Genomic DNA, 26,625 nt, shown 5'->3' on the forward strand with positions numbered 1-26,625 from the left:
TGGTGAAACAGCAGTCATTTTTACATATCAAGAACAATATCCTGTTAGCTAACAATTGATCATCATCTAGTAGGAAGCTTGAGTTCAAAGATTTCAAATTCAGAACACTATTTTTCAAATAGGTTAAGTGTATTTAAGTTCAGTAGTGCGGCATTTTATGAACTGTTCTAGAAAGCAGTGAATACAGTGTAATGATTGAGCTTTTTTCCTCCTGAGTATTAAATTGGTAACTAAATTGTTCTCTTTTTTTCAAACTGTGCCCTCTTAGCAGGTAGGGAAGGCATGTTTAACCTGGTGGGTCCAACTCTTGCCTGGGTTACATGTTATATCGTTTCAATACTTAATAAATACACATAATAAGAAATAAATTGTAGCTGTAGCTCTGAACTTACTGTGCTCTGACCTATAATAATCTGTTTGCACTCTGCTCTCTTTGTCTTTGAAGCAAATCACATCACCCCAAACTTAGAACCTACTTTACTACAATTGTGTCAATAGTGTTGTCATGTTTGAGGAGCCTAGAAAGAAGGAAAAATTTAACTGGCATCGTGGGATCTCAGTTGGTTTAACAGTTTCTCCTGCCTTACTTGGTAATGCATGTATAAAACTGGTGAATGGCATTTGCTCTCAAAAGGTTTTGAGGTTGATTACAACAGAAATACATTGTAGGAAAGAACATAGATACTGTAATTTAAAGGGTTATAGGAAAGACTAGGAATTACTCTGATAACCTATTGATTTCAAGACCTCAAGCATATATTTAAATACGATACAATCGAAAATAATCTTCCTAGTTCAAAAATTAATAGAAAGCTCCATCATAAGTAGTTATGTATATTGAGCATTAAATCTTATGATACTAATTTATTTCATCTCCTTTCTTTAAAGGATTTTTATTATTTTTTATTATTTATTTCTTGAACATAGGCTATTTGATCTACAGGAATACCTCAGAGATGCTGCAGGTTTGGTTCTAGACCAGCACAATATTATGATAATTGCAACAAAGCTAGGCACACAGATTTTTCAGTTTCCCAGTGCATATAAAAGTTATGTTTATTCTGTATTGTAGTCTGTTGACTAAAGTGTGCAATAGTATTATCTAAAAAAATAATAATACCTTAATTTTAAAATATTGCTAAAAAATTCCAACTACCATCTGAACCTTCAGCAAGTTATAATCTTTTTTGCAACAGTAACATCGGACATCACAGATCACCATAACAGATACAATAATAATGGAAAAGCTTTAAATATTGCAAGAATTACCAGAATGTGACCCAGAGACACAAAATGAGCAAATGCTGTTGGGAAAATGACACTGGTAGACTTGTTGGACACAAGGTCAAACCACCAATTTGTTAAAAAAAAAACATAGTATCTGCAAATTGCAATAAAACAAAGTATGCCTGTACTTAAAAGAGAAAAGAAGGTCAGGACTGCGTTTTTTTAACTGAGCACTTGTTATCTATATGTTAATCTTAATTGGCAAGTCAGCTGAATTTTATTCCCTCAAGGGATAAATTTGTAAGATGTTTCATGTGAGAACAAATAGAGGGTGCCAAAGAAAAGAATTCAACATAGAGAAGACTTTAGTTTTTTTAATATATTCTTTTTAGTTATACTTTTTGTGTTCTAGTTCATTTAAACATATCAAGATTCCTTTTTCTGATTCCCAAACTAGTTTAAAGGTGGTCATTCACTACCAAGTTTTATTGTTTATTCTAATAATAAAATAACATATCTTTACTGCAAGACATTCAGACTTTGAGCATACAGACAAGCATAATTTTTATGCTTTTAAACAGAGAATTAAAAAAAAAAAATCACCCAAAGACAGGTGGGTCATCTCTTGAATGATTTTATACAAGGAATAATATGCATGATTAGATTTGTATTTTAGAAAGATCACTGGCAGCTGTCTGGAAACAGATTGGAGGCAGGAACAACAGGCAGGAGGTTGTTAAGAGTATTCAGGCCAAGAAAAATAAAGGCTTTCACCGAGACAGTAATCATGGGATCATAGACAGGATCAACTAGGCTTTGGTAAAGGCAAGGGAAATGCTGGAAAGGACACCCAGGTTTTTGGGCTGAGTGACGAGTAGAGCACCCTCAACTGACATAGAAAACATAGGAGATGGAATAGACTTTGAGGAAAAGATTATGGATTCAGTTTTATATGTATAAAGTGTGAGTTGCCTCTGGCACACCAAAGGAAGATAATCTTCTTTGCCATATAAGATACAGGCCTGAAATTTTTATTAAACACACAGGTTATTAAAACACAGGTACTGAAAGAGATCACTAGGAAAACACACAGAGTGAGAGAGAGAGAAAGAAAGAGAGAGAGAAAGCCATGTCTGAAGAAATGGCTAAAGAGATGGGGAAATAAAGAGAGGTAGACAGGAAACAGTGGAAGAAGAGTCATTAACAATATCAAATGCCAGTTAGCAACAAAATAGATGGACAGTTAAAAAGTGTTCATTGAAATTAGCAATTAGAGATGACTGGATATCAGGGAATAGTCAGTAGAGTAAGTTAGGGATAGAAACCAGATTACTGTGTATTTCAGATTGAGTGGGTAGTGGCAGTGGCTAGAATAATCTTTGTAGTTTGGTTATGAAGAAAAGGTAAATGAATGGGCAGTTGCTTAGAAGGGAAGATAGGAATTAATGAAGGGTTCTATTGTGAGGTTTTTTTTTCTTTCTTAGGAATAGAGTATATTTATATCTGATGGAAAAAAGAACAGTCATTATTGTAAAAGAGGTTAAAATGATGGTAAGAGAACTGAAATATTTGAAGAAGCTAGAAGGATATCCAGAGCATGATGTCTTCCATGGAGAAGACACTTACATAGAAAATTTACAACTCAAAGTGGTGCCACGTGTTAGATGAATAAAAAGAGAAGGCTGGGAGTTCCAGAGGAGTTGAGAAAAGTTTGATAGTTTGACTCAAATGCTGAAGTCATTGCGTACCCTCCATTTAGTTTTCTACTTTATAAATCAGTGCATCATTTAGAAGTGTGTAGTATAAGCCTTCAGTTCATTGTTGCTAATGAGAATCTCTAGTTGTGTATAAGATTTCCCTGGTTCAGTCTGATAGTAGTTGACCTTCACTGTCTTCAGGCATTTAATCTGCCCGTGTTTCTGTGTTAGCTCCATAAAATCATCAATTTCATGGCACCATTTCTCTTGGAAAGCACAGCCAATGCAAGAATTTCTCAGATTACAGTAATTACTAAGCTTTCCTTCTCATTATTACTTCATATCCTGTCTCAGAAATTCCCCAGAATCATTAAATAAATACATTTTATCTTTGCATAATTCATGTTGCAGATAATCTATCTGTAGATAATCTTGATTCTGGCTTTTACACAGTATGCAGAATCTTAGTTCCCTGACCAGGGATCAAACCATGGCCCATGCAGTGGAAGCGGAGTCAACCACTGGACCGCCAGAGAAGTCCTTGATTATTGTTCTAATCTGTGCAATAAAGGACAACACAGTAAGAATATGAGGTTGTGAGAGTAAAAGAGCAACCATTGATATGAAATGATTGTATAGGCAAAGTGTTAGTGTTTGGCTTTTTAAACAGAAGACCTGCATAGTATGAGTAATACTAGAAATCTTGAGTGTGAGAAAAATCTCATTCTGGTTTTACATTTATCTCCTAAACTTTGACACTATAGAGGCTTTTCAATGCCTTAAAATATACAGTTCTATGAATTAATTGTCCAGTTGGTTCTTTGAGGTTAGGAAGTACTTTTATGTTTGTTCATGAAGTCTGGTGTGCTTTAGGCCTAACAGTGCTTTCATATATTCATCTTTATTCCAAATGGATAGATCAAAATAGTCACCACTGACTTGACTAATTTTTTTGTCTAAGAAATACACTTCTCATCTTCCTAGTCTAAACATTTGATGGTAAATACTCTCCAAATCCAAGTGAGTTAGGCATCTTTCATGAGGAGCTGTGATATGCTAATATGTTAAGCATTGAGAGATATCTTTTTCTTCTCTCATGAGCACACAGATGTGGCCAGCTATACACTGTAAATATTGATGTGATTTAAAATTCATATTTTGAGTAAAAAGCTACAAGTTGGTTATCTACTTAAGTTGATGCATAACATTAGAATACTTTGGTTGAAAGAGTAAAGTTCAACAGAGATGCAGCAAAAGAGGTAAATGAAAGGAATGTGGACAAGTAAAAATAGAGGTTTCTAGAATTTTTAGAGCTGAAAGGAATCTAAACAGTCATTAGATAAGCCTTGGAATAACTTGCATGTGTTTGTGCTCAGTTGCTCCAGTCATGTCCCCACGGACTGTAGCCTGCCAGGCTCCTCAGTCCGTGAGATTCTCCAGGCAAGAATACTGGAGTGGGTTGACATGCCCTTTTCCAGGGGATCTTCCTGACCCAGGGATCAAACCTGCATCTCCTGCACTGCAAGTGGATTCTTCACCGACTGAGCCACCATGGAATAACTGAGGGGATGTGATTTAGGAAAGGGAGCACACTTCTATATATCCCTCAAAGAGTAGAATGAAAATCTAAAGATGGACACTTCTTGGGGACAAGTTTGGAGTTCACTATTAAGAAAAATTTTCTAGTGGTCAGACTATTCAGAAATGGGAGTAGACATCCCTAAGAGAGATTCTCAGTTTGGGAGCCAAACCTTGGATGTGTGGTTGGATCCAGTGACCTTTATGAGATTTTCTAATCTTTGAATTCTTACCTAAACCAGTGGCCAATGTTTCTCTTTTCTTTTCACTTTTTTAAACTGCAGTATATACAGTAAGTGCACAAATCTTAAATGTACAAGTCGGTGAATGTTTATGTATATATGCACCTGTGACTATTTCCAGCACTTCAGGAGGCTCTTTAGTCAGTACCCTCTCTCCCCCTGTTATAGATAACCACTATTCTGATTTTTGCCACCAGAGAATAGTTTTCCCTATACTTAAACATTTCATAAATAGATTCACAGAATATTTACTTTTGTGGGTCTGGCTTCTTTTGCTCATCATTGTATCTATGAGGTTTATCCATGCTACACGTAGCAGTAGTTCAGTCTGTGTACTATTCCACTGATGTCACTGTAGGAATATATTAGAATGTAACTAAGCCACTGTTGATGGACATGTTGATGTCCAATCCACTGTTGATGGATTGGTTGCACTTTGAGATTGTTAATAATGGTGCTATGAACAGTCTTTATGTGTCTTTTGGTAGACATCTGCACTCATCTTCAAGATATGTTACTAGGAATGGATTGCTGGTTCATAGAATAGGTTTATTTTAGCAGTTATTGCCAAGGAGTTTTCCAGACTGTGCACCTTTAAACTCCCACTAGCAACATGACAAGAATTTCAGTTCCTGCTCCTCCTTGCCAACACTGTGTATTGTCAGTATTTTTTATTTTAGTCATTAAATGTGTTGTAGTATTTCTTTTTCTATGATTATTGATCATTTGGATTGTCTCTTTTAGGAAGTGCTTTTTTTATCTTTAGCCTTTTTTTTTTTAATTGAGTCATTTGTCTTTATCTTGCTGATTTGTTCTTTACACATTCTGAATATGCGTCTTTAGGAAATTGTGTGTGTTACAACTATAATTTCCTAGTCTGTGGCTTACTTTTTAACTCATGGACTTTGATGAACAGACATTCTTAATTTTAGTTCAGTTTATCATTTTTCTCTTTTGTGGTTAGTGCTTTTTATTTCTTCTTCAAGAAGACTTTGCCTATCCCAAGGTCATGAAGATATTTAGACTAATAATTCTTCAATTGTATACTAAATTAGACAATATTTAACTTTCGTTTGTTCACATTCCCCCAAAAAAGAAATGTATAGAATTGTACAATTTTCTCCTGTAATTTAATTAAGCTTTCAGCATTAGCTGTAAATAAGTAGATAATTATGATGGTATTAAATCTGAACTTTACTATCAGGATACTTGGTTATTGCTATGGTAACAATACCATCACAAAAATCTCAGTGGGTTTTTTTCTCAGTCATGATATTTGTCCAAAAGTGTGCAGGGTAGGGGAGTTGGGGAGGGGGCAGCTATGCTGTTTTTATACACTTTGGCATCTGGGTTGATGTAAACTCCAGTACAATATATACTTGCATGATCACTATAATAGGGGGAGGGAAACATGGAATATTGAATATTCATTGGAAGGACTGATGCTTAAACTGGAGCTTCAATACTTTGGCCACCTGATGCAAAGAGCCAGTTCACTGGAAAAGACCCTGATGCTGGGAAGGATTGAGGGCAAGAGGAGAAGGGGGCGACAGAGGATGAGATGGTTGGATGGCATCACTGACCCAATGGAATGAGTTTGAGCAAACTCAGGAAGATAGTGAAGGACAGTGAAGCCTGATGTGCTGCAGTTCATGGGGTAGCAAAGAGTCGGACATGACTTGGTGACTGAACAATAACACCAATAACATGGAAACTTGCTTTTGGACTTGAACTTTGTGCCCAGAAGTATCATGTGCCACTATGACGTAACCCTATGCATTCCCATCAGCCTTACCGAATTTCAGAGGTCATGAGGAAGTATAATCTTACTATGTTTCCAAAAGGAGAACTAAAAAGATTTGTAAATAGCTGTAATATTGACTCTCACAGTTAACTTGGGCACATTACTTAACCTTTCTATGGATCAGTTTGTTCACTGTAAAATTGAAGCTAAGGATAGTATCTATCTCGTGATAGTTGTGAGGATTAACTGGGGTAATACAAGTAAACTCTTAGAATATTGGCTGATACTTAGTAAAAACTGAGTATATGTTTGCTAGTATTACTGCTGTCATCATTGGGTTTTATTTTTTATTATTTTATTTATTTATTTTTGGCTCTGCTGGGTCTTCATTGCTGCCCGGCTTTTCTCTAGTTGCGGTGCACAGGGGCTACTCCTTGTTGCGGTGTGCGGGCTTCTCATTGCATGATCTCACTGCGGACTTCTCTAGTCACAGAGCACGAGCTCCAGGGTGCACCTGCTTCAGTACTAGCAGTTCCCAGGTTCTAGAGCCCAAGCTCAACAGTCATTTTCACGGGCTTAGTTGCTCTGCAGCGTGTGGAAACTTCCTGGACCAGGGATCAAACCCATGTCTCCTGCGCTGGCAGGCAGACTTTTTACTGCTGAGCCACCTGGGAAGCCCTGTCTTTATTGTTATTAGGCTCTTACTATGGGATGGATACCACACATGCATGTGTGCTAAGTTGCTTCAGTCACATCCAACTCTGTGCGACCCTATGGACTGTAGCCTACCAGGCTCCTTTGTCCATGGGATTCTCCAGGCAGGAGTACTAGAGTGGGTTGCCATTTCCTCTTCCAGGGGATCTTCCCGACCTGGGGATTGAACCCATGTCTCTTATATCTCCTGGATTGGCAGGCAGGTTCTTTCCCACTAGCACCACATGGGACACCATACTACCTGCTTTACATAGATTGACTCTTCAGATAACTCGCATTATAGCTACTATTACTATCCTCATTTACAGATGAGAAAACTTAGGTTCAGAGATATTAACTAACTTACCCAGGTTCCAGAACTAAAAAATAAAAGATGGGATTTGAATTTAGGCAGTCTGATTTCAGAGCCATATTAACCATGACTCCCTCCCAGATAGCAAGTAAACATTACAGAAGTGCATCCTTTGCTTAGAGAACTCTGTGTTTGTTTGTATACATGTATATTCATGGTTATGAGTTTATATTGAACTTTCAATATATTTCTATTTTCTGTTTGTAAAATTGTTTCTAGTTCATATCATTTAATTAAAGGTATTGTTTCATGGTGTTCTGTTCATGGTTTGACATCTAGACAAATTTAGAATTGATCTTGCCCTTAAGATGAAGAAACTTAGGCCAGAATGGTTTAGTGATCCCAGAAGACACAGCTAGTTGGTGACATGCCTAAACTCAGAATCAGACTTCCTGACTTCAGTTCAGAGCTCTTCCTGATGCTTCAGATTACCTCCTTGTAGTTTGTATAAGTTGATATAGCACATAATCCTTTATAAAATATCTGAGGTGCTTTGGTTCTTCCTCCCCCCAAATTTACGTGAATTTGTTGTAGAAAATGGAGATTGTCTTCTTTCCTCATAGCTCACATTGGTACATCTTGATTTTAAGTTACCAATTTTGTCTTTTAAATATTCTAGTGTTGCTAAACACCAAGAGTCAAATTAGATATTTGGAAAGGCTTTGTAATAAGAATAAATGCCTCCAGAGAAAATGCTTCCATGGAAAAACATTGTAATGATGAGCTTTTTCATGTCAGCCAGATTTGGAGTCAAATTTCTGAAGGAAAAGGGATGACAATAGAATTAGAAATGAATCAAGTATACCATACTTGAGGTATATCTCAAGATACATTAGCAAGAAATAAAATGACTATTTACTCATAAGAGCTTGTTACTTTTTCCTACCAGTGACATCATAATGTATATTTGTCAACCTCACATGTATCGTAGTTTTCAGAATTAAATCTTTTAAGGAAATGCCAAGCCATATTAAGTTGGTGGTCATGGTTTATTTTCCCATTATTAAATGAGACTTTTCTATGGTAATTGCAGTATATTATCATGTAATTTTATCTGAAAGATTAACAGGATATAAATTAACTGTATAGTTCTAGCGAAAAATAGGATTTACTCATTCTATTGCTGTGTCGTAGAGAAGGAGTAGAAAGTCAGCACTTTTGTTTTTCTCAATATCAGAAGTTGTCAGGTATCTGTCAGGAAGGTGAACCTAATCTGTACTATGAGGTAATGCACTCATAGGGAAATATACTATTGTTTTGAAGAGAACACGATGCTTTTTCCTGGTCTCCTTCAGTTTTAAATATTCATTCTTGCATTAAGGTAAACATTGTTTTATAAAATTGAATGCAGAATTTAAATGAATTTTTTAATATAAAATGCAAAGTTTATAAACTGTGCTCTCATACTCTTCTTGCTAGACATTTTTACTCTTCTCTGCCCTGAAGCACTCATTCTCATTTGAGAGAAAGAATGAATATATCACTAGAAATTATCTCTAAGGCTCCCTTCAACAATAAGCTAGTATATTTTCTGGAGAAGAGAGTGTAAAGAGTCTGGTCAAAGGGAATTTTAGTTCATTGTATAGTGAAGAACTTTTTATAAACATTACTTTGCCAACAAAGATCCATCTAATCAAGGCTATGGTTTTTCCCGTGGTTATGTATGGATGTGAGAGTTGGACTATAAAAAAAGCTGAGCACTGAATGAAGAATTGATGCCTTTGAACTGTGGTGTTGGAGAAGACTCTGAAGAGTCCCTTGGACTGCAAGGAGATCTGACCAGTCCATCCTAAAGGAGATCACTCCTGGGTGTTCATTGGAAGGACTTATGTTGAAGCTGAAACTCCAATACTTTCGCCACCTGATAGTAAGAACTGACTAATTTAAAAGACCCTGATGCTGGGAAAGATCGAAGGCAGGAGGAAAAGGGGACAACAGAGGATGAGATGGTTGGATGGCATCACAGACTCGATGGACATGGGTTTAGGTGAACTCCGGGAGTTGGTGATAGACAGGGAGGCCTGGCGTGTTGTGGCTCATGGGGTCGCAGAGTCGGACACGACTAAGGGACTGAACTGAACTGAACATTTATAAATATACTTTCTTTTTATAAAATATATTCATAGAAAGTATATTGCATGTGAAATTTAAATTTAAGTTGAAAAGGTCTGATTTTTCATGGTACTTTCTTTTAAATAACACAACCATATTACTGAATATTAGGGAGTGAAAACAAAGATTGAAAAGTAATTACTCATAATTTCACCATCCTAATATTATTACTTTGAGCACTGATTATGTTTCCTTTCAATCTTTTTTCTTATGTATCTGTTCTTTTGATGTAACTATAACCTGTGTAATATGCTTTCTCATAAATATTTCATAATTAGCATATATCATAATTAGCAAAAAATAGCTTTTAAATTTTATTATTTGCAGATAACATAATATTTGATCCACACAATATCTTTTTGAGTTAAATAGGGAGGGTATTATTAGCACCATTTTACATATGAGAGTATTGCAAGCAGAAATGCCTCTACTTGGTCCTGTAGTGGATTTCTGTTCTCCGCAGAAGTACTTGCTAACACAGATAAGTGAACAAAGTTCAGTTTAATTCAGTTCAGTTGCTCAGTCATGTCCAACTCTTTGCGACCCCATGGACTGCAGCACGCCAGGCCTCCCTGTCCCTCACCAACTCCTGGAGTTTACTCAAACTCATGTCCATTGAGTCCGTGATGCCATCCAACCATCTAATCCTCTGTCGTCCCCTTCACCTCCCTCCTTCAATCTTTCCCAGCATCAAGGTCTTTTCAAGTAAATTAGTTTTTCACATCAGGTGGCCAAAGTATTGGAGTTTCAGCTTCAACATCAGTCCTTCCAATGAACATTCAGGACTGATTTCCTTTAGGATGGACTGGTTGGATCTCCTTGCAGTCCAAGGGACTCTCAAGAGTCTTCACCACCACAGTTCAAAAGCACCAATTCTTCGGCGCTCAGCTTTCTTTATAGTCCAACTCTTAAATCCATACATGACCACAGGAAAAACCATAGCCTTGACTAGACGGACCTTTGTTGGCAAAGTAATGTCTCTGCTTTTGAAAATGCTGTCTAGGTTGGTCATAACTTTCCTTCCAAGGAGTAAGCTTTTAATTTCATGGCTGCAATCACCATCTGCAGTGATTTTGGAGCCTAGAAAAATAAAGTCAGCCACTGTTTCCACTATTTCCCCATCTATTTGCCATGAAGTGATGGGACCGGATGCCATGATCTTCGTTTTCTGAATGTTGAGCTTTAAGCCAACTTTTTCACTCTCCACTTTCACTTTCATCAAGAGGCTTTTGAGTTCCTCTTCTCTTTCTGCCATAAGGGTGGTGTCATCTGCATATCTGAGGTTATTGATATTTCTCCCGGCAATCCTGATTCCAGCTTCTGCTTCCTCTAGCCCAGCGTTTCTCATGATGTACTTTGCATATAAGTTAAATAAGCAGGGTGACAATATACAGCCTTGACGTACTCCTTTTCCTATTTGGAACCAGTCTGTTGTTCCATGTCCAGTTCTAACTGTTGCTTCCTGACCTACATAAAGATTTCTCAAGAGGCAGGTCAGATGGTCTGGGATTCCCATCTCTTAAAGAATTTTCCACAGTTTATTGTGATCCACACAAAGGCTTTGGCATAGTCAGTAAAACAGAAATAGATGTTTTTCTGGAACTCTCTTGCTTTTTCGATGGTCCAGCGGATGTTGGCAGTTTGATCTCTGGTTAACGTAGAAAGAAGAGCAAAACAAATTCTTATTTCCTGGACACAGTCCTGCCTTACTGGACTAAGCGAGCCTTGAACAGCAGTAGGCAACTCTGGAAATACAAATTTTGTCAGATTTTAGTAAATACACACTCACTCAGACACTAAGAATCTGGAGGTGATTTGATTAGTCTGGTTACCCCTCAGAGTTACACCACTGCTAATAGGTTTTAAACTTGTTTTTGTTTTACCTGGAAACAAGGGAAACAAAATCTGTAGCTTGTAAATGGGAAAGATAACATCTAAGCACTTGATTGGTAGCTTTAGAGCCTGGAGGCTCAGTGTATGAAGGGCGGAAACCTTTTCATATTGGGTAGAGTATTTTCAAATTAGGCAAAGTATTTAAGGGAAAAATGTTCTTGGGAAACTGCTCTTCTAGAGCTTTCAATGTGTCGTTTGAATTCTGTGGCTATTTGATTTACTTTCTGAAGTCTTGAGCATTATCAGCTTTAGGATTCAGAAGCAAAACGTAGCACAATATTTCAGAGTTTTAAGTTTTCTCTCATTTAAACTGTTCTGTTAAACCGCAATTATGCCTTTTTGTTTTCTAGGGAAAACTGTGAATTTCAAAAGGAAAATATAGCAAAATCTGAGTTTTAAATATTCTCTTTCAGTTAATTTGTCCTGTTAGACTGCAATTGTGCCTATTTGTTTTGTGAGGAAAACTGTGAATTTTATTTTATTGTTCAAAGTAGTGAAGACCATTAACTGCTTTGACTCATGGCAGCTCCTGGGGTTTTTTTTGTTATTTTTGTCTTCACTTTTTGACTGAAGAAAACTTCCCTACTACCTAAAGCTTCTGTTTTTTCTTTTAGGAATTCTTCCTAGAAAGAGAATTTAATTTGTATTAGATTAAACCGATTAAACTGAAGTTGATTCAAATGAACACTTTGATGGGATCTGTTTCCTCTTATTATACTATAGTTTTTATAAGTGATCTCTGACTTTCCTTTCATCTTTTACTTTTAGTATTCATCAGCTTTAAAAGAATAAAAGGTTTGGAATTATTGATTGTAACAGAAAGGAGCATTCTTTCCATCTCTTCTCTGCAGTGTTGTTTCACAGCTGCAAATTAGAGCTGAAGAAGCAGTGGAAAACATAACAAAATAAAAAAGCAGTGTTCTTTGGGCCTGTAAGGACCCTTGCCCTAGAACTGTTAACTGCTGAGTTTTTGTTTGGGTCAGTAGGTACTGAAGACTTTTGTTGCTTCTGCTTTCTCATATATAGCTTTCCTCAGACGCCAGGCTGGAATAATTTTGTTTTAGAGCTAGAAAGGAATACTATCTGTTTCCTTAATATGACTCTGGATTCCAAACATGAAAGTACCCCAAGCTGAGTGTTTCTTCCCAGGTTTTACTCAATTAGTAGTTTCTGTTTCCTTCAGATCTCAATTTTCGGTGAGTTCATTACGATTATCAGTGGTTGTCTTAGGTGGTCACCCCATCTATTCAATTCATCTATATTTCTTTCCTGTTTTGTCATATATTTAAATAAATAAATAACTTTACACACTTCAGCTACTACAGCCTTTGCATTTTTCTTACCATTTGCCCTTCTGTGCCTCACTAGATTATAAACCATGAAAGGACAAGAATTTCTTCTTGATCTTATTTACCTCTGTGTCTTTGGCACATAACAGTGAGATATAATAAACTGTGAAAAGCATTGCTTTTCAGCTTTTTTTAAACTCATTTCCCTCTTGATAAACATAAAATTCCTCTAATCTGATATACCCTCTATGAGGGTATCACCAAGAAGTGAGTAAAAATATATACCTCATATGGCTTCCTAGATGAGTATGCCTGTCCTGTCATTGCCCTCCTCTATCTACGTCCCTCTCACCCCTCCTCTACCTCATATACACCTTGTACTTTCCATAGTACCCCAGTGTCCCAGGATATTGTTTGGGAAAGTACACTAAGGAAGTAGTGCCAAGTTTTATTGGGTTACTTTAACTCTTAGTTCCAGCACTGGTCCAGAAGTTTCTTACTTGGGCAGTTATCTCTTTGTTTACTAATAATAAAAGCAGTGCTTGAATAGACTGTAATGGAAGGGCAACTTGGGACCATTAGGCACCAGGAAAAAGAAACCAAATACGTGGACTATGACCTCGAAAGACAACACCCTCCTTGTAAAATAACAAATTTGCTTTGGCAGAGGAAAATGGTTTTTTTTAATTTTCTCCATATTATCAATGTGCTTTAACCTGTGATACAAAACACTGTGTCTAGATGTTTCAGGTTGTTTTCTTTTCACACCATATTTTGTGTCCTAATGGTAATACATCTCCATCAAGATTTCATTGAGGGGAAAAAAAATGCATGTACAGGGATCAGACTGTCTAGAAAGAAATCTAAACCATGCTCGGTTTCTTTTGATGATCTAGTGCTTATATTTTTTAGAAAATATCTAATTCAAAACTCTGCAAAACTTTTGCTTCAAAAAATCATAAACAACAGTAGAAAATTTATGTTTGTTTCTAACCCTGGCCTCTTCTTTCCACTTATCATGTTGTCTGAGAACAGTGTCTCTAGACCAAGGAGAACAACAGACTGTAAAATTCTGTAAAGCGTAGCTACACACCACTTGATACCAGGCACAATCTTAGTTACACAGTAAAGATACTCAACAAATGTTTGCTGTTGAAATATGAATTCTACAAGCACTTACCTTAAAAAGAGCACCCCCCCAAAAAAATTAATATATTGTCAGTATGTGTGCTGTGCTCAGTCGTGTCTGATTCTTTGTGACCCCATGTAGCTCGCCAGGCTGCCCTGTCCAGGGGATTCTCCAGGCAAGAATACTGGGGTGGGTTGCCAGTTCCTCCTCCAGGGGATCTTCCTGACCCAAGGATCAAACCTACATCTCCTGTATCTCCTACATGGCAGGCAGATTCTTTACTACTGAGCCATTGGAAAAGCCACCCTTTATCACTAAATAGGTTATAAAACTACAGCTGAAATAAATGCAGGGCATAGTAGATAGATTCTGTTTCTTATTCTGAACTGAGAAATTGGCTCTACCTTCAATATATATCAAGAATCTGACCACTTCTCATCGCCTCCACTATCATCACTGTGATCCAATCCACCATTTTTTAGAGGGATTATTGCAATAGATTCCTAAGTGATCACCTTCTATCCTTGATCCTCTTCAACTTTCATTCTGTTCTCAAAACTGCAGCCATGGCAATCTTATAAAAACGGTTGATTCCATCCCTTATCTGCTCAGAACTTTTTAGTGTCTTCACCATCTCAGAGTAAATGCCTGTCTTTACTATGAGTTACAAAGCTGTATGTGGTCTGATCCCCTATAGCAGTCAGCCTCACCTACAGTGTGTGCCCCTAGTTCAGTCCAGCCGGCTTTGCTGCCTCCTTCAGTCATACGAAGTGTACACCTTTGCTTGTGTTCCTCCTGCCTGGACCACTCTGTCCTCACACACATACATAGCTCTCTCCTTCCTCTCCTTTAGGTCTTTCCCCTGAGATTACCGCAGTGAAGACTTTTCCTGGCCTCTATTTAAAATTCTAGAATTCTCTTCCGTTGAACTCTTCCTGGCCTCTTTCTTTGCTCTCTTTTTTTACTTTGTACTTTTCACTATGTAACATTTTTCATTTTACTTTATCTTGTTTTTCGTCTGTGTTCCACTATACTAAGCTCTATAAGGGTGGGAATTTTTGCCCGTTTTGCCTACTGCTGTATCCCCAGCACATATAAAGTGCCTAGAATGTTAGATACCAAAAATAAAAAAATACTTGTTCAATGAATGAATAGTTGTTGAGTGAATGGTTTCTCTATTATTTAGTTCCTAGACTAGCCTACTACCTTTTTAAAAAAATTAATGATAATCATAGTTATAAGAGCCTGGACTCAAGATTCTAGGAGTAGAGAGCCACATTTTCTGCCCACTCCATCCAATACCCAGCCAAACACACACCTGTATGTACTTATTAGTTATTTAACAACCCTGAGCCTCAAACTCTAATTATATCCCCTAACCTACCCACCCCCAAAAAGTAAGTATTTAATTACTCCCAAATTACCTGACCTTATCTTTTGCCCCCTCATCTCCCACATCAAAACCTACAGTGAGCGAGTTCTTAACTGAATTTCACTTAACTGAACCCCAGTTAAGTGCCTGGTGGGATTAACCAGTGTTCTTACTTCCTCTGTAAAACATATTGATTAATGCCCACAGCCTGCTGAGTGTTCTTAGCTAAATGTTCACAGCTGGCAGATGGTTTTGTAGTAAGCCTTCATTCTTTCACTTGCCCTAGCTAAACTAACTGTCTGCATATAAAAATCAGTTGTATTTATTCTGCAGCCTCAGGGCTATCTTACAATAAACTGTATAATTAAATTAATTTTTAAATTAATGAACGTTATCTTACAGAGTTCCCATATACTCCATGTCCCCATATGTGTACAACTTTCCCCACTCTCAACATCCCCTACCAGAGTGGTACCTGTGTTACAGTCAGTAACAGTAACAGCCAGTTACAGTTAATAACAGCCTGCCTTGACCCTTATCATTACCCAACTCCATAGTTTAGGTTTCACTCATGGTGTTGTACCTTCTGTGGGATTTGACAAATGTATGACACAACATCTATCATTCTAATATGTAGAATAGTTTCACAGCCCTAAAAATCCTCTGTGTTCTGCTTTTTCACTCCTGCCTCCCTCCAACCCCTCCCACCACTCCTCCTTTTTACTGTCTTTGTAGTTTTACCCTATCCAGAATGTAGTGTGATTGGAATTATACACTATGTAGCCTTTTCATATTGACTTCTTTAACTTTGTATTATACATTTAGGTTTTCTCCATGTCCTTTCTTGGCTTAGTAACATTTCTTTTTGGCACTGAATAATATTCCATTATCTAGGTGTACCACAGTTTATCTGTGGTACAGATCTGTGGTACACCTACTGAAAGTGGTGTCCAAATTTTGACATTATGAATAAATCTGCTATAAACACCCACATGCAAGTTTTTCGTATGGAATACATTTTTAACTCCTTTAGGTAAATACCAAGGAACACAGTTGCCAGTAAGAGTATGAGTAGTTTTGTAAGAAACTACCAAATGGTTTTCCAAAGTGGCTGTATCATTCTGCATTCATTTCCACCAGCAATGAATTAGAGGTCCTGTTGTTCCATATCCTGGCCAGTATCTGGTGTTTGACACTGTTTTAGATCTTAACTGTTCTATAAATGTGTAGTGGTATCTCGTTTTCATTTTCAATTCCCTACTGACATGATATTAAATATCTTTTCATATGCTGCTTGCCATCTGTACATAGGCACTGGTGAGGAGTCTGTTCAAATCTTTTGTTTATATTTTACTTGGGGTGCTCTTTTCCTTATTGTTGAGTTTTAAGAGTTCTTTGTATATTTTGGATAAATGTCTTTATCAGATGTATCTTCAGCAAATAGATAGACTTCCTGAAGGCTGTGGCTTGTCTTATTCTTTTGGCATTGTCTTTCATGGAGCAAAGATTTTTCATTTATAGTTTTGCATTTTACATTTAGGTTTATGATTCATTTTAAGTTAATACTTGTGAAAGGTATAAATAAGGTCTGTGTCAAGTTTTGTTGTTGTTGTTTTGTGGGGGGAGGTTTGTACATGGATGCCCATTGTTCCAGCACCATTTATTGAAAATACTATCTTTATTTCATTGTTTTGCGTTTGCTCTTTTGTCAAAGATCAGTTGACTATATACATTTATTTCTATCCAGGATTTCTATTCTGTTTCAGTAATTTGTCTTTTCTTTCACCAGTATACACTGTCTTGATTATTGTAGCTTAATAGGAAGTCTTGAAGTTGAGTGGGGTCAGTCCTTCAACTTTGTTGTTCTCCTTCAATATTGACTTGGCTATTCTGAGTCTTTTGCCTCTCCATATAAATTTTAGCATCATTTTATTTTTATTCACAAAATCACTTGCTGGGATTTGTATTGGGATTGAGTAATCTGTAGCTCAAGCTGGGTAGAACTGACATCTTTACAATTTTGAGTCTTCCTATCATGAACATGGAATATTTTTCCATTTATTTAGTCCTTCTTTGATATCTTTCATCTGAGTTTTGTAGTTTTCCTTATAGAGGTCTTGTAAAATATTTTGTAAGATTTATACATAAGTACTTCATTTGGGAGGATGCTAATATAAATGGTAACATGTTTTTAATTTCAAGTTTCAACTTATACATTGCTAGTATATAGAAAAGCAATTGAACTTAATATACAATTGACCCTTGAACAACATGGGTCTTAGTGATGCTGATCCTCTGCATAGGAGGAGACTAAACAACATGCTACTAAAAAACCAATGAGTCAATGAAGAAATCAAAGAAGAAATTCAAAAATACCTTGAGACAAATGAAAACAGAAATACAACTTTCCAAAATCTATGGGACTCAGCAAAAGCATTTCTAAGAGGGATGTTTATAGCAATTCAAGGCCTACCTCAAGAAATAAGAAAAATCTCAAATAAACAACCTAACTCTCCATCTAGAAGAATTAGAAACAGAAGAACAAAGCCCAAAATGAGCAGAAGGAAGGAAATAAGAAAAAATCACAGTAAAAATACCAGGAAAAAAAGAGAGAAAAGATCAATGAAACTATGATCTGGCTTTTTGAAAAGATACAATTGATAAACCTTTAGCCAGACTCATTAAGGAAGAAAAAGAGGGGACCCAAATCAACAAAATTAGAACTGAAAAAGGAAAAGTTACAACTGATATTACAGAAATACAAACAGCCATAGGAGAATACTATGAACAATACAATGAATACAGTGACAAACTGGACAACCTCAAAGAAATAGGTAGATTCTAAGACTGAATTAGGAAGAAGTAGAAAATCTGAACAGACTGATTTCTGGTACTGAAATTGAATCAGTAATTAAAAACTCAACAAATAAAAGTCCAAGACCAGATGGCATCACAGGGAAATTCTATAAAACATCTAAAGAAGAGTTAATGTCTATCCATCTCAAACTGTTCCACAAAATTGAAAGGGAGGGAATACTCTCAAACTCATTCTACAAGGCCAGCATTGCCCTGATACCCAAGCCAGACAGAGATATTGCAAAAAAAGAAAGTTACAGGCCAATCAATATTCTTGATGAACATAGATGGTAAAATCCTCAACAAAATATTAGCAAACCATCATGATCAAATGAGATTTATTCTAAGAATGCAGAGATGGTTCAGTATTTACAAACCAGTCAGTATGTTTCCCCATATTAACAAAATGAAGGATGAAGATCACATGATCATCTCAAAATCTCAGTAAAATCATTTAAAAATTCATGATAAGAACTCTAAACAAAGTGAGTATGGAGGGAACGTACCTCAGCATAATAAAAGCCATTTATGACAAACCCACAGCTAGTATCATACTCGGTGGTGAAATGTTGAAAGCTTTTCCTCTGTGATCAGGAACAGACAAGGAGGCCCACTCTGGCCATTTCTAATTAACTTATATTGGAAGCCCTAGCCACAGCAGTCAGACAAGAAAAAGAAAAGACATCCAAACTGTAAAAGAAGAAGTAAAACTGTCAGATGACATGATACGATATGTAGAAAACCCTAACAACCCCACCAAAAAAAAAAAAAAAACCTATTAGAACTAATAAGTGAATTCAGTTAAGTGCAGGATACAGTATTAATATACTGAAATCTATTGTGTTTCTCTACACTGGTGGTTCAGACAGTAAAGAAGCTGCCTGCAATGTGGGAGACCCAGGTTCAATCCCTAGATCAGGAAGATCCTCTGGCTAAGTGAATGGCAACCCACTCCAGTATTGTTGCCTGGAAAATTCTATGGACAGAGGAGCCTGGCAGGCTACAGCCCATGGGGTTGCAGAGTCAGACATGACTGAGCAACTAACAGTCATAAACTTCAGAAAGAGAAGTCAAAAAGAATTGCTATTTATAATGACATCAAAAAGAATAAAATATCTAGAAATAAATTTAATCAAGGAAGTGAAAGACTTATATTCCTAAAACTGTAAAATGTTTATAAAGGAAACTGCTGCTGCTGTTGCTAAGTCGCTTCAGTCATGTCTGACTCTGTGCGACCCCATAGATGGCAGCCCACAAGGATACAAACCCCGTCCCTGGGGTTCTCCAGGCAAGAACACTGGAGTGGGTTGCCATTCTCCAGGGGATCTTCCCCCTCCCAGGGATTGAACCTGGATCTCCTGCATTACGGGCAAAACTCTGTACCCACTGAGCCACCAGGGATTGTTAAAATGACCATACTACCCAAAACAGTCTACAGATTTAATGTAATTCCTATTAAAATACTGATGACATTTGTAACAGAACTAGAATAAATAATTCTAAAATTTATATTGAACCACAAAAGACCCTGAACAGCCAAAGCAGTCTTGAGAAAAAAGAACAAAGCTGGAGGATCATGCTGTTTGACTTCAGACTATACTACAAAACTTCAGTAATCAAAGCAATATGGTACTGGCACAGAAACAGACACACAGATCAATGGAACAAAATAGCCCACAGATAAACCCACACACATATGGACAATTAGTCTGTGACAAGGGAGGCAAGAATATATAATGGGGGAAAGACAGGCTCCTCAGTAAACTGGACAGCTACATGTAAAAGAATGAAATTAGAACATTCTTTCACAATGTGTACAAAAATAAACTCAAATGGATTAAAGACCTAAATATAAGACCTGAAACTATAAAACTCCTAGAAGAAAACATAGGCAGTGGACTCTTTGACATTGGTCTTAGTGATGTTTTTTTGAATCTGTCTCCTCATGCAAGGGAAACAAAAGTGGGAAACAAAAAATCAACAAGTGAAACCTAATCAAGCTTAAAAGCTTTTGCACAGGAAAGAAAACCATCAACAAAACAGAAGGCAACCTACTGAATAAATGGAAGAAGATATCTGCAGATGATATGTTTGATAAGGGGTTGATATCCAAAATATATAAAGAACTCATACAACTCAATAAAAAAAAAAAAACAAATTTAAAAATGAACAGAGGACCTAAATAAGCATTTTTCCAGAGAAGACATACAGATGGCCAACAGGCACATTGAAAAGATGCTCAACATCACTAGTCATCAGGGTACTGCAAATCAAAACTACAATGAGATATCATCTCACATTTGTCAGAAAGGCAAGAAATAATATGTTGACAGGATGTGGAGAAGAGAGAACCCTAGCCCACCATTGGTAGGAATGTAAATTGGTATAGTCACTATAGAAAACAGTAATACAGGTTTCTCAAAAACTAAAAATAGAACTACCATACAACCCAGCAGTTCCACTTCTGGGTATTTATTTAAAGAAAACAAAAACACTATTTGAAAAGATATATGCACCCCAACATTCATAGCAGCATTATTTATAATAGCCAGGATATGGAAGCATCCTAAATGTTCATCAAAAAATGAATGGATAAAGAAGATATGGTATGTATACAAAGGAATATTACTCAGTCTTTTAAAAATACAATTGCCATTTGCAACAATATGGATGGACCTGGAGGATGTTATGCTTAATAAAATAAAACAGAGAAAGACAAACACTGTATGTTTTCACTTATATGAGGAATTTTTTAAATAAGTGAATATAACAAAACAGAAATAGACTGACAGCTACTGATCAACTAGTTTTAGTAGAGGAGAGGAATGGGTGGGAAGGGCTAAAATAGGAGGAAGGGCTAAAATAGGCTGAGGGGACTAAGAGATACAAACTACTAGGTATAAAATAAATAAGTTACAAGGATGTAATGTATGTTGTTTGAATGTTGCTGTTTTTCAGTTGCTAAGTCATGTCTGACTCTTTGTGACTGCATGGACTGTAGCATGCCAGGCTCCTCTGCCCTCCACTACTACCAGAGTTTGCTCAAATTCATGTCCATTGAGTTGATAATACTGTCTAACCATCTCATCCTCTGCCACCCCCTTCTCCTTTTGCCTTCAGTCTTTCCCAGCATCTTTTCCAGTCTTTCCAGGGTCTTTTCTAGTGAGTCAGCTCTTCACATCAGGCAGCCAAAGCTTCAGCATTCCTTCCTTCAGAAGGAATATTGGAAGGAATATTCCTTCCAATGAATATTCAGGTTTGATTTCCTTTAGGATAGCCTGGTGTGATCTCTCTGGTAAAATTCAGAGTTGATCTACATCTAGGGTATAGAAGAATAACATGGCAAAGAAATTGAGTGTTGGCAAAAAAAAAAAAAAAATTGAAGTGAAGCTATAGAATCTAAGCTACACAGAGTAGGGAAAATTAAGAGTCAACAAATAGAGGTTTGTGAGGTTAAAGGTCAGTTGTAGTAGAATGGGGCTTCCCAGGTGGCGAAGTGGCAAAAAAATCCACCTGCCATCCCTGGATTAGGAAGATCCTCTGGAGAAGGGAATGGCTACCCACTCCAGTATTATTGCCTGGAGAATTCCATGGACAGAGGAGCCTGGTGGGCTACAGTCCATGACATCACAAGAGTCAGACCCAATTAAGCATGCACGCTCATGCACATTGTAGAACTGCAGTGACAGGAGGTAATGATCAGAGACTAGTATAGCCAAGTAACATGACTTTTAAGGGAACTGGACATTTTACATAAGGGTTGTAGTATGGGGAAATGAAGGCAGAATCCCACCTCTCAACTCTGATGTGTGTACAGTTGGGGCCGGTGTGGTAGGGAAGGACTATGATGTGTCTCCATGAGAGGGCTTGATGAAGTGGGATTAACGTATGCGAAGTAGGGAAAGAGCACTTGCAAAGAGCCAACTCCAGAAAACACAAGTACAAATTATCCTTCCAGCATTGTCCAGCATATTCAGAATAATGTAGTCTCATTGGTGAGATCATTCTTTTGTTGGGAAAGGCTACTATTAGTAGAAAAAGCTTAGTTGAAGAACATTTCTTAAGCTGTACCTGAGTTCCTTTATTCTGGCCCTATATTGACCAAAGACATGTTCTGAGTATGATTAGTGGCTTAATGTAATTTGTGTTAAAATTTTTGTGATTGCTATTAAAATATCTTAAATTGGCACTCTGTTTTATACATCAGGCTTTTTGTTTTTTCCAGTGAGTATTAGTATTAGTACTAGAAGGGATTTTTTCATTTCCAAAGCCACAGTCAAAGTGTCAGCCCCAAGGTAATATATTTTTGAAGCCTCCAGGTGGAATCCTTCTGTGGATGAATCCCTTCTGCAAGAAAACATCTGCATGATATACTTGTTTCTGTAAAATGAAGTGGAAAACCAAACTTGTATATTGCCTTGCCTTTGTGCGTATTTCTCTTCTTTCCCCTTCCAGAGCAGTATTCATTACACAGCTTAAGTGCTTTGCATAGAATTTCCGAGTTCAGTACAACCCCTGTACTGGGACGTTATCAGGCACAGATGCTACACTGAAGGGCTTTTGGCCATCAATGGCTTGGTAACTGTGATTCAGTTTGAATCACCCCCTCATGGACCATATGAAAGCAGATTCTTACAGGATCTCAGCCAATTCTCGGGAATCATTTTATTTTCCAACTTACTGGACTAGTTTAGAGGCCTTTGAGTTTCACTGGACTTTTTCCTCATTTCCTTCTTTTGTTGATTTTGGCCCCTTAACCTTCCACCCACTTTATTACTCACTCATTTCTTAGGGACCTGACTGTTCAGTAACACTAGAAAAACTATATCTGAAACCATATGGGTTGAGTAAAACACACTTAAGAGGGAGGAAAAAAGCAACAACAACAAGAAATGTGTGTTCTCTGAACTTCCTTTGTTTATATGGTCTGTTTATGTGTTGTTAAGGTTATGTTGTCCAGCTGCCTCCCCATATTTCAAAAATGACTGAAGATATCTGGGAAACATTCTAAGAGGATCACGTTGGCATAGTGAATGAGAAGACACCTCAGGGACTTCCCTGGCAGTCCGGTGATTAAGACAATGCAGGAGATGTGGATTTGACCCCTGGTCAGGCTAGGATCCCAAATGCCTCATGACTAAAAAACCAAACCAAAACATAGAACAGAAACAGTAGTGTAACAAAAAAATAATGACTTTAAAAATGATCCACATAAAAAAAAAAAGACACTTCATTTGTCCCCCACCAGATAATATATCTTCTTAGGTTTAGATGGGATGTCAAGAGCTTCAAATGCTAAATCTTGAGGCTCTTGAGAAGTCCTTTACTTCTAAGGAGACTTTTAGAAAGAAGCCAGTTAAATGAGTTCTTTTGAGGTTTGTGGATATATGCCTGGTTATTTGAATGTTTGTTTGTGGTTTATAATTAGGCTGTATGGCATCTAATTGATTAATTTTCTCTTGGTAAAATGAATATTGGTATAAGGTGATGTTAACAGCCCTTAAAGCCTGGATTCTCATCTAGTCTGTGCATAATGTGAATTAAAACATAAGCGCACTTGTGTCAAGATTATCCTAGAATGAATGGAACTGTGCACTATTTGTTAGAGCCCCTTGTAAGCCCCCTTCTCTTGAAGGAATTGAAACGCGTTAGCAAGATCCCTGCACATGGAACAAACTCCTTACTCTGTGGTTGAGTGGGAAGTTCCTCTTTGCCTTCCATGCTCTACCCACACTATAATGAGTGGTGAATATACAGAGATGCATTTTTTCACATTAAGCTATTTATGGAATTTGGTCTGCTAAGTAACAAAGAAATGAAAACAAGAAAATAAGTAAGAATAAGAAATAAATCATCAGTGTTATCATTTTGGAAGTAAATTATGATATTGAGCTTCAGAATATGGCATCGGTGTCATGAGCATTTTCTTCATGTTGCCACCTTGGTGGGCTGGATCCTCGCTCTGCTTGGGCTCTGAGCTTTCCTTACAGTTGCTGTCCCACTAGGTCTCCTTAGCAGCAGCACCTGACAGAACTGCCGAGGGGGCTCCCGAGTGAGTGCTCAGAACCGGCTTCTCCTTCTCCCAGTTGATGAAGGCACTTTTTTTTCTTGAGTAGTTTGCAGTTCCACTTAAGTGTCTGATGTTTGGGTTCACTGTTGAATGTTTTGTTTGAATATCACTTTCACGGTGAATGGGAGGCTTCTGCTTTTAGCTCTGTGGAGTGAAGCCCTTGGTGTTAAGCCTTGAAAGGGAAAAATCTTTCTGTATAGCGATATGCTAAATGAAATTACTCTCTTTGTCCTTTTATCCTTTCAGTCCGATAACCTCAAATTCTTGTGATTTATTTGCTCTCTTCAGTTAAGCTTAGTTATTTCCTGTGTCCAGGTGCGTGCCATTTCCACTGCTGGTCATCACGGTGATGTGGAGCATATTTCTGACCTGGAAGTGTGGTTTTTTGATTTTGAACCACATCAGTATGCCTTCCATCCTCCACTTCCTTTGCATTATTTCCTTTTGGAAGGCTCAGTTTGTCACCATTTAATCTAAGGATGATTCATCTGGGACTGAGAACTCATAATGTTGTAATAACAATACCTTTCTTTGTTTAATAATACTCAAAGCACTTACCATCTTAGCCTTTCTCTATTTATGAAGCACTTTCAGTTTAATCCTTCACAATAACCCTGTGGGTTAAGTCAGCAATTTGGTCTGTGTCTAAGATGGTGAAATTGTATCTCAAAGAGGTTGAATAGCTTGCTCAGGGTTGCAGTGCTTCTGAGTTTACTCTGCTTAATGATTTTTACAGAAAATACAGAATAGTTTTGAAGATATTCTGAATGAACAAAAAGGAATTTTCCAAACTGTGTCCTGATTTTTAAAATCTGATTTTACCCTGGTCAGTTGGTAAGATCAGGGTTAAAAGCCCATTAACCATAAAGTTTAAATTGATGTGTCCAAGTCAAGAAAATATTTAGGTCAGTTTCTCTTCTGCTGCTGATGTGATAAAGGTTAAGGAAGGCTGGCTCTTAAATATGTGCAACTTGAACTGGAAATAATTAAGCCTTTTTTTTTTTTTTTTTTCTCTTCCTTCCAGAGAGATGGAAACCTTGATGACTAGTTCCACTCTGCCTCCCCTTTTTGCAGATGAAGATGGCTCCAAGGAGAGTAATGATCTGGCTTCAACTGGGTAAGCAGCTGCTTTGGGACACTGGGCCTCTGCTTAGGCTTCAAAACAGATTCTGATAACGTATAAGGTGCTAAAGAGGTCGTCTTATATCATAAAAATAGAAGGTACATTTGTTATGCTTTGCCAAGAGAATGGGAGCTGTTGTAAACTGCTTTAATATCTGCATTCAGCCATCATTTGCAATGCTCGTTCCTGTGAACTGGAACAGCAGTACTGTGGGATCTAGGAAACAGGACTCCTAGCTGCATGATCACCATTAAGGAAATACCTGCCACAGGGCTAGCTGCGAAAAGCAAATTCATTTTCTGTCTGAATTGCCACAAATATTAAAATAATTTTTTCCCCAAACATCAGATTTTTTTAAGATCAGATTTTTAGTTATGGTTCTTTATTCAGGATGCCTAGGAGCTCTAGCTTACTTCTCTTCCTCCCAGCACACACCACCCCCAACACCCCAACTCCTTTCTTTGGTATTTTTGGGCACATATATGAAGAAATATAGAAAAGGGCTAATAGCAATAGTCCCTCTTCCATTGACAATCTCTGTTCCGCTTGAATGTTTATCTTTTCTATTTAGACGTTATTTGCCAAGGAAGAAATGTATTCACTAATAGATTGAAGTGCTAGCTAATCCCTAAGATGAATTATTTTAATATCCTTTAGAGTTCTTTAAAAATAGACTACTCTTTATAATTCTGTTTCCTTCCCTGACATTCTTTACTCATTAATATCTGCCATCTGACTCTATTCAGATGAAACTGTTCTCCAAGACTTTGCTAAAAGCTGCCTACTTGCTGAATCCAGTTTGTACAGTAAAAATGTTCTGAGTGTCAGCTGAGTGTGCCAGGCACCATTCTAGGTGCTAAATATTAAGCAGAATAACCAAAACATACAAAAATTACAAAAATTCTAACCCCTGTTCTACTGGGGAAGTCAGACAATAGAAAGTATAAAGAAGTGAGCTGCATAATACATTGATAAGAACTATGGATTAAAAAATAAAGTCGGGAAGGGGAACAGGAAGGGCTCGGGGTGCCGTTCTAGATAAGATGGCCCAGAAAGGCTTTACAAGTGACTTGAATAAAAACCTCAAGAAAGTAAAGTAACTACCTGCATTATGGGCAAAGAGTATTCCAGGCAGAGGGAAGTAGTGAGTGGGAAAGCCTTGAGGTAGGAGTGTTTCTTCCTTTCAGAAATAGCCAAGAGGCCAGTATGACTGGAGCAGAGTATACC

The 26,625-nt window shown here is 37.2% G+C and overlaps 1 protein-coding gene across 2 annotated transcripts in view; it reads left to right on the forward strand.

Annotated features, from left to right (window-relative positions):
- The window catches only part of HMG20A (high mobility group 20A), a 77,083-nt gene that overhangs the window by 22,466 nt on the left and 27,992 nt on the right, over nucleotides 1–26,625 (forward strand). For both annotated transcript variants that reach the window (XM_010817060.4, NM_001075637.1), the window contains 1 exon segment: nucleotides 25,300–25,392. In XM_010817060.4, coding sequence (XP_010815362.1) covers nucleotides 25,304–25,392 — 89 coding nt within the window. In that variant the 5' untranslated portion in view covers nucleotides 25,300–25,303.

The sequence above is a fragment of the Bos taurus genome, chromosome 21, assembly GCF_002263795.3.
Source record: "Bos taurus isolate L1 Dominette 01449 registration number 42190680 breed Hereford chromosome 21, ARS-UCD2.0, whole genome shotgun sequence".
NCBI classification, from domain to species: domain Eukaryota; kingdom Metazoa; phylum Chordata; class Mammalia; order Artiodactyla; family Bovidae; genus Bos; species Bos taurus.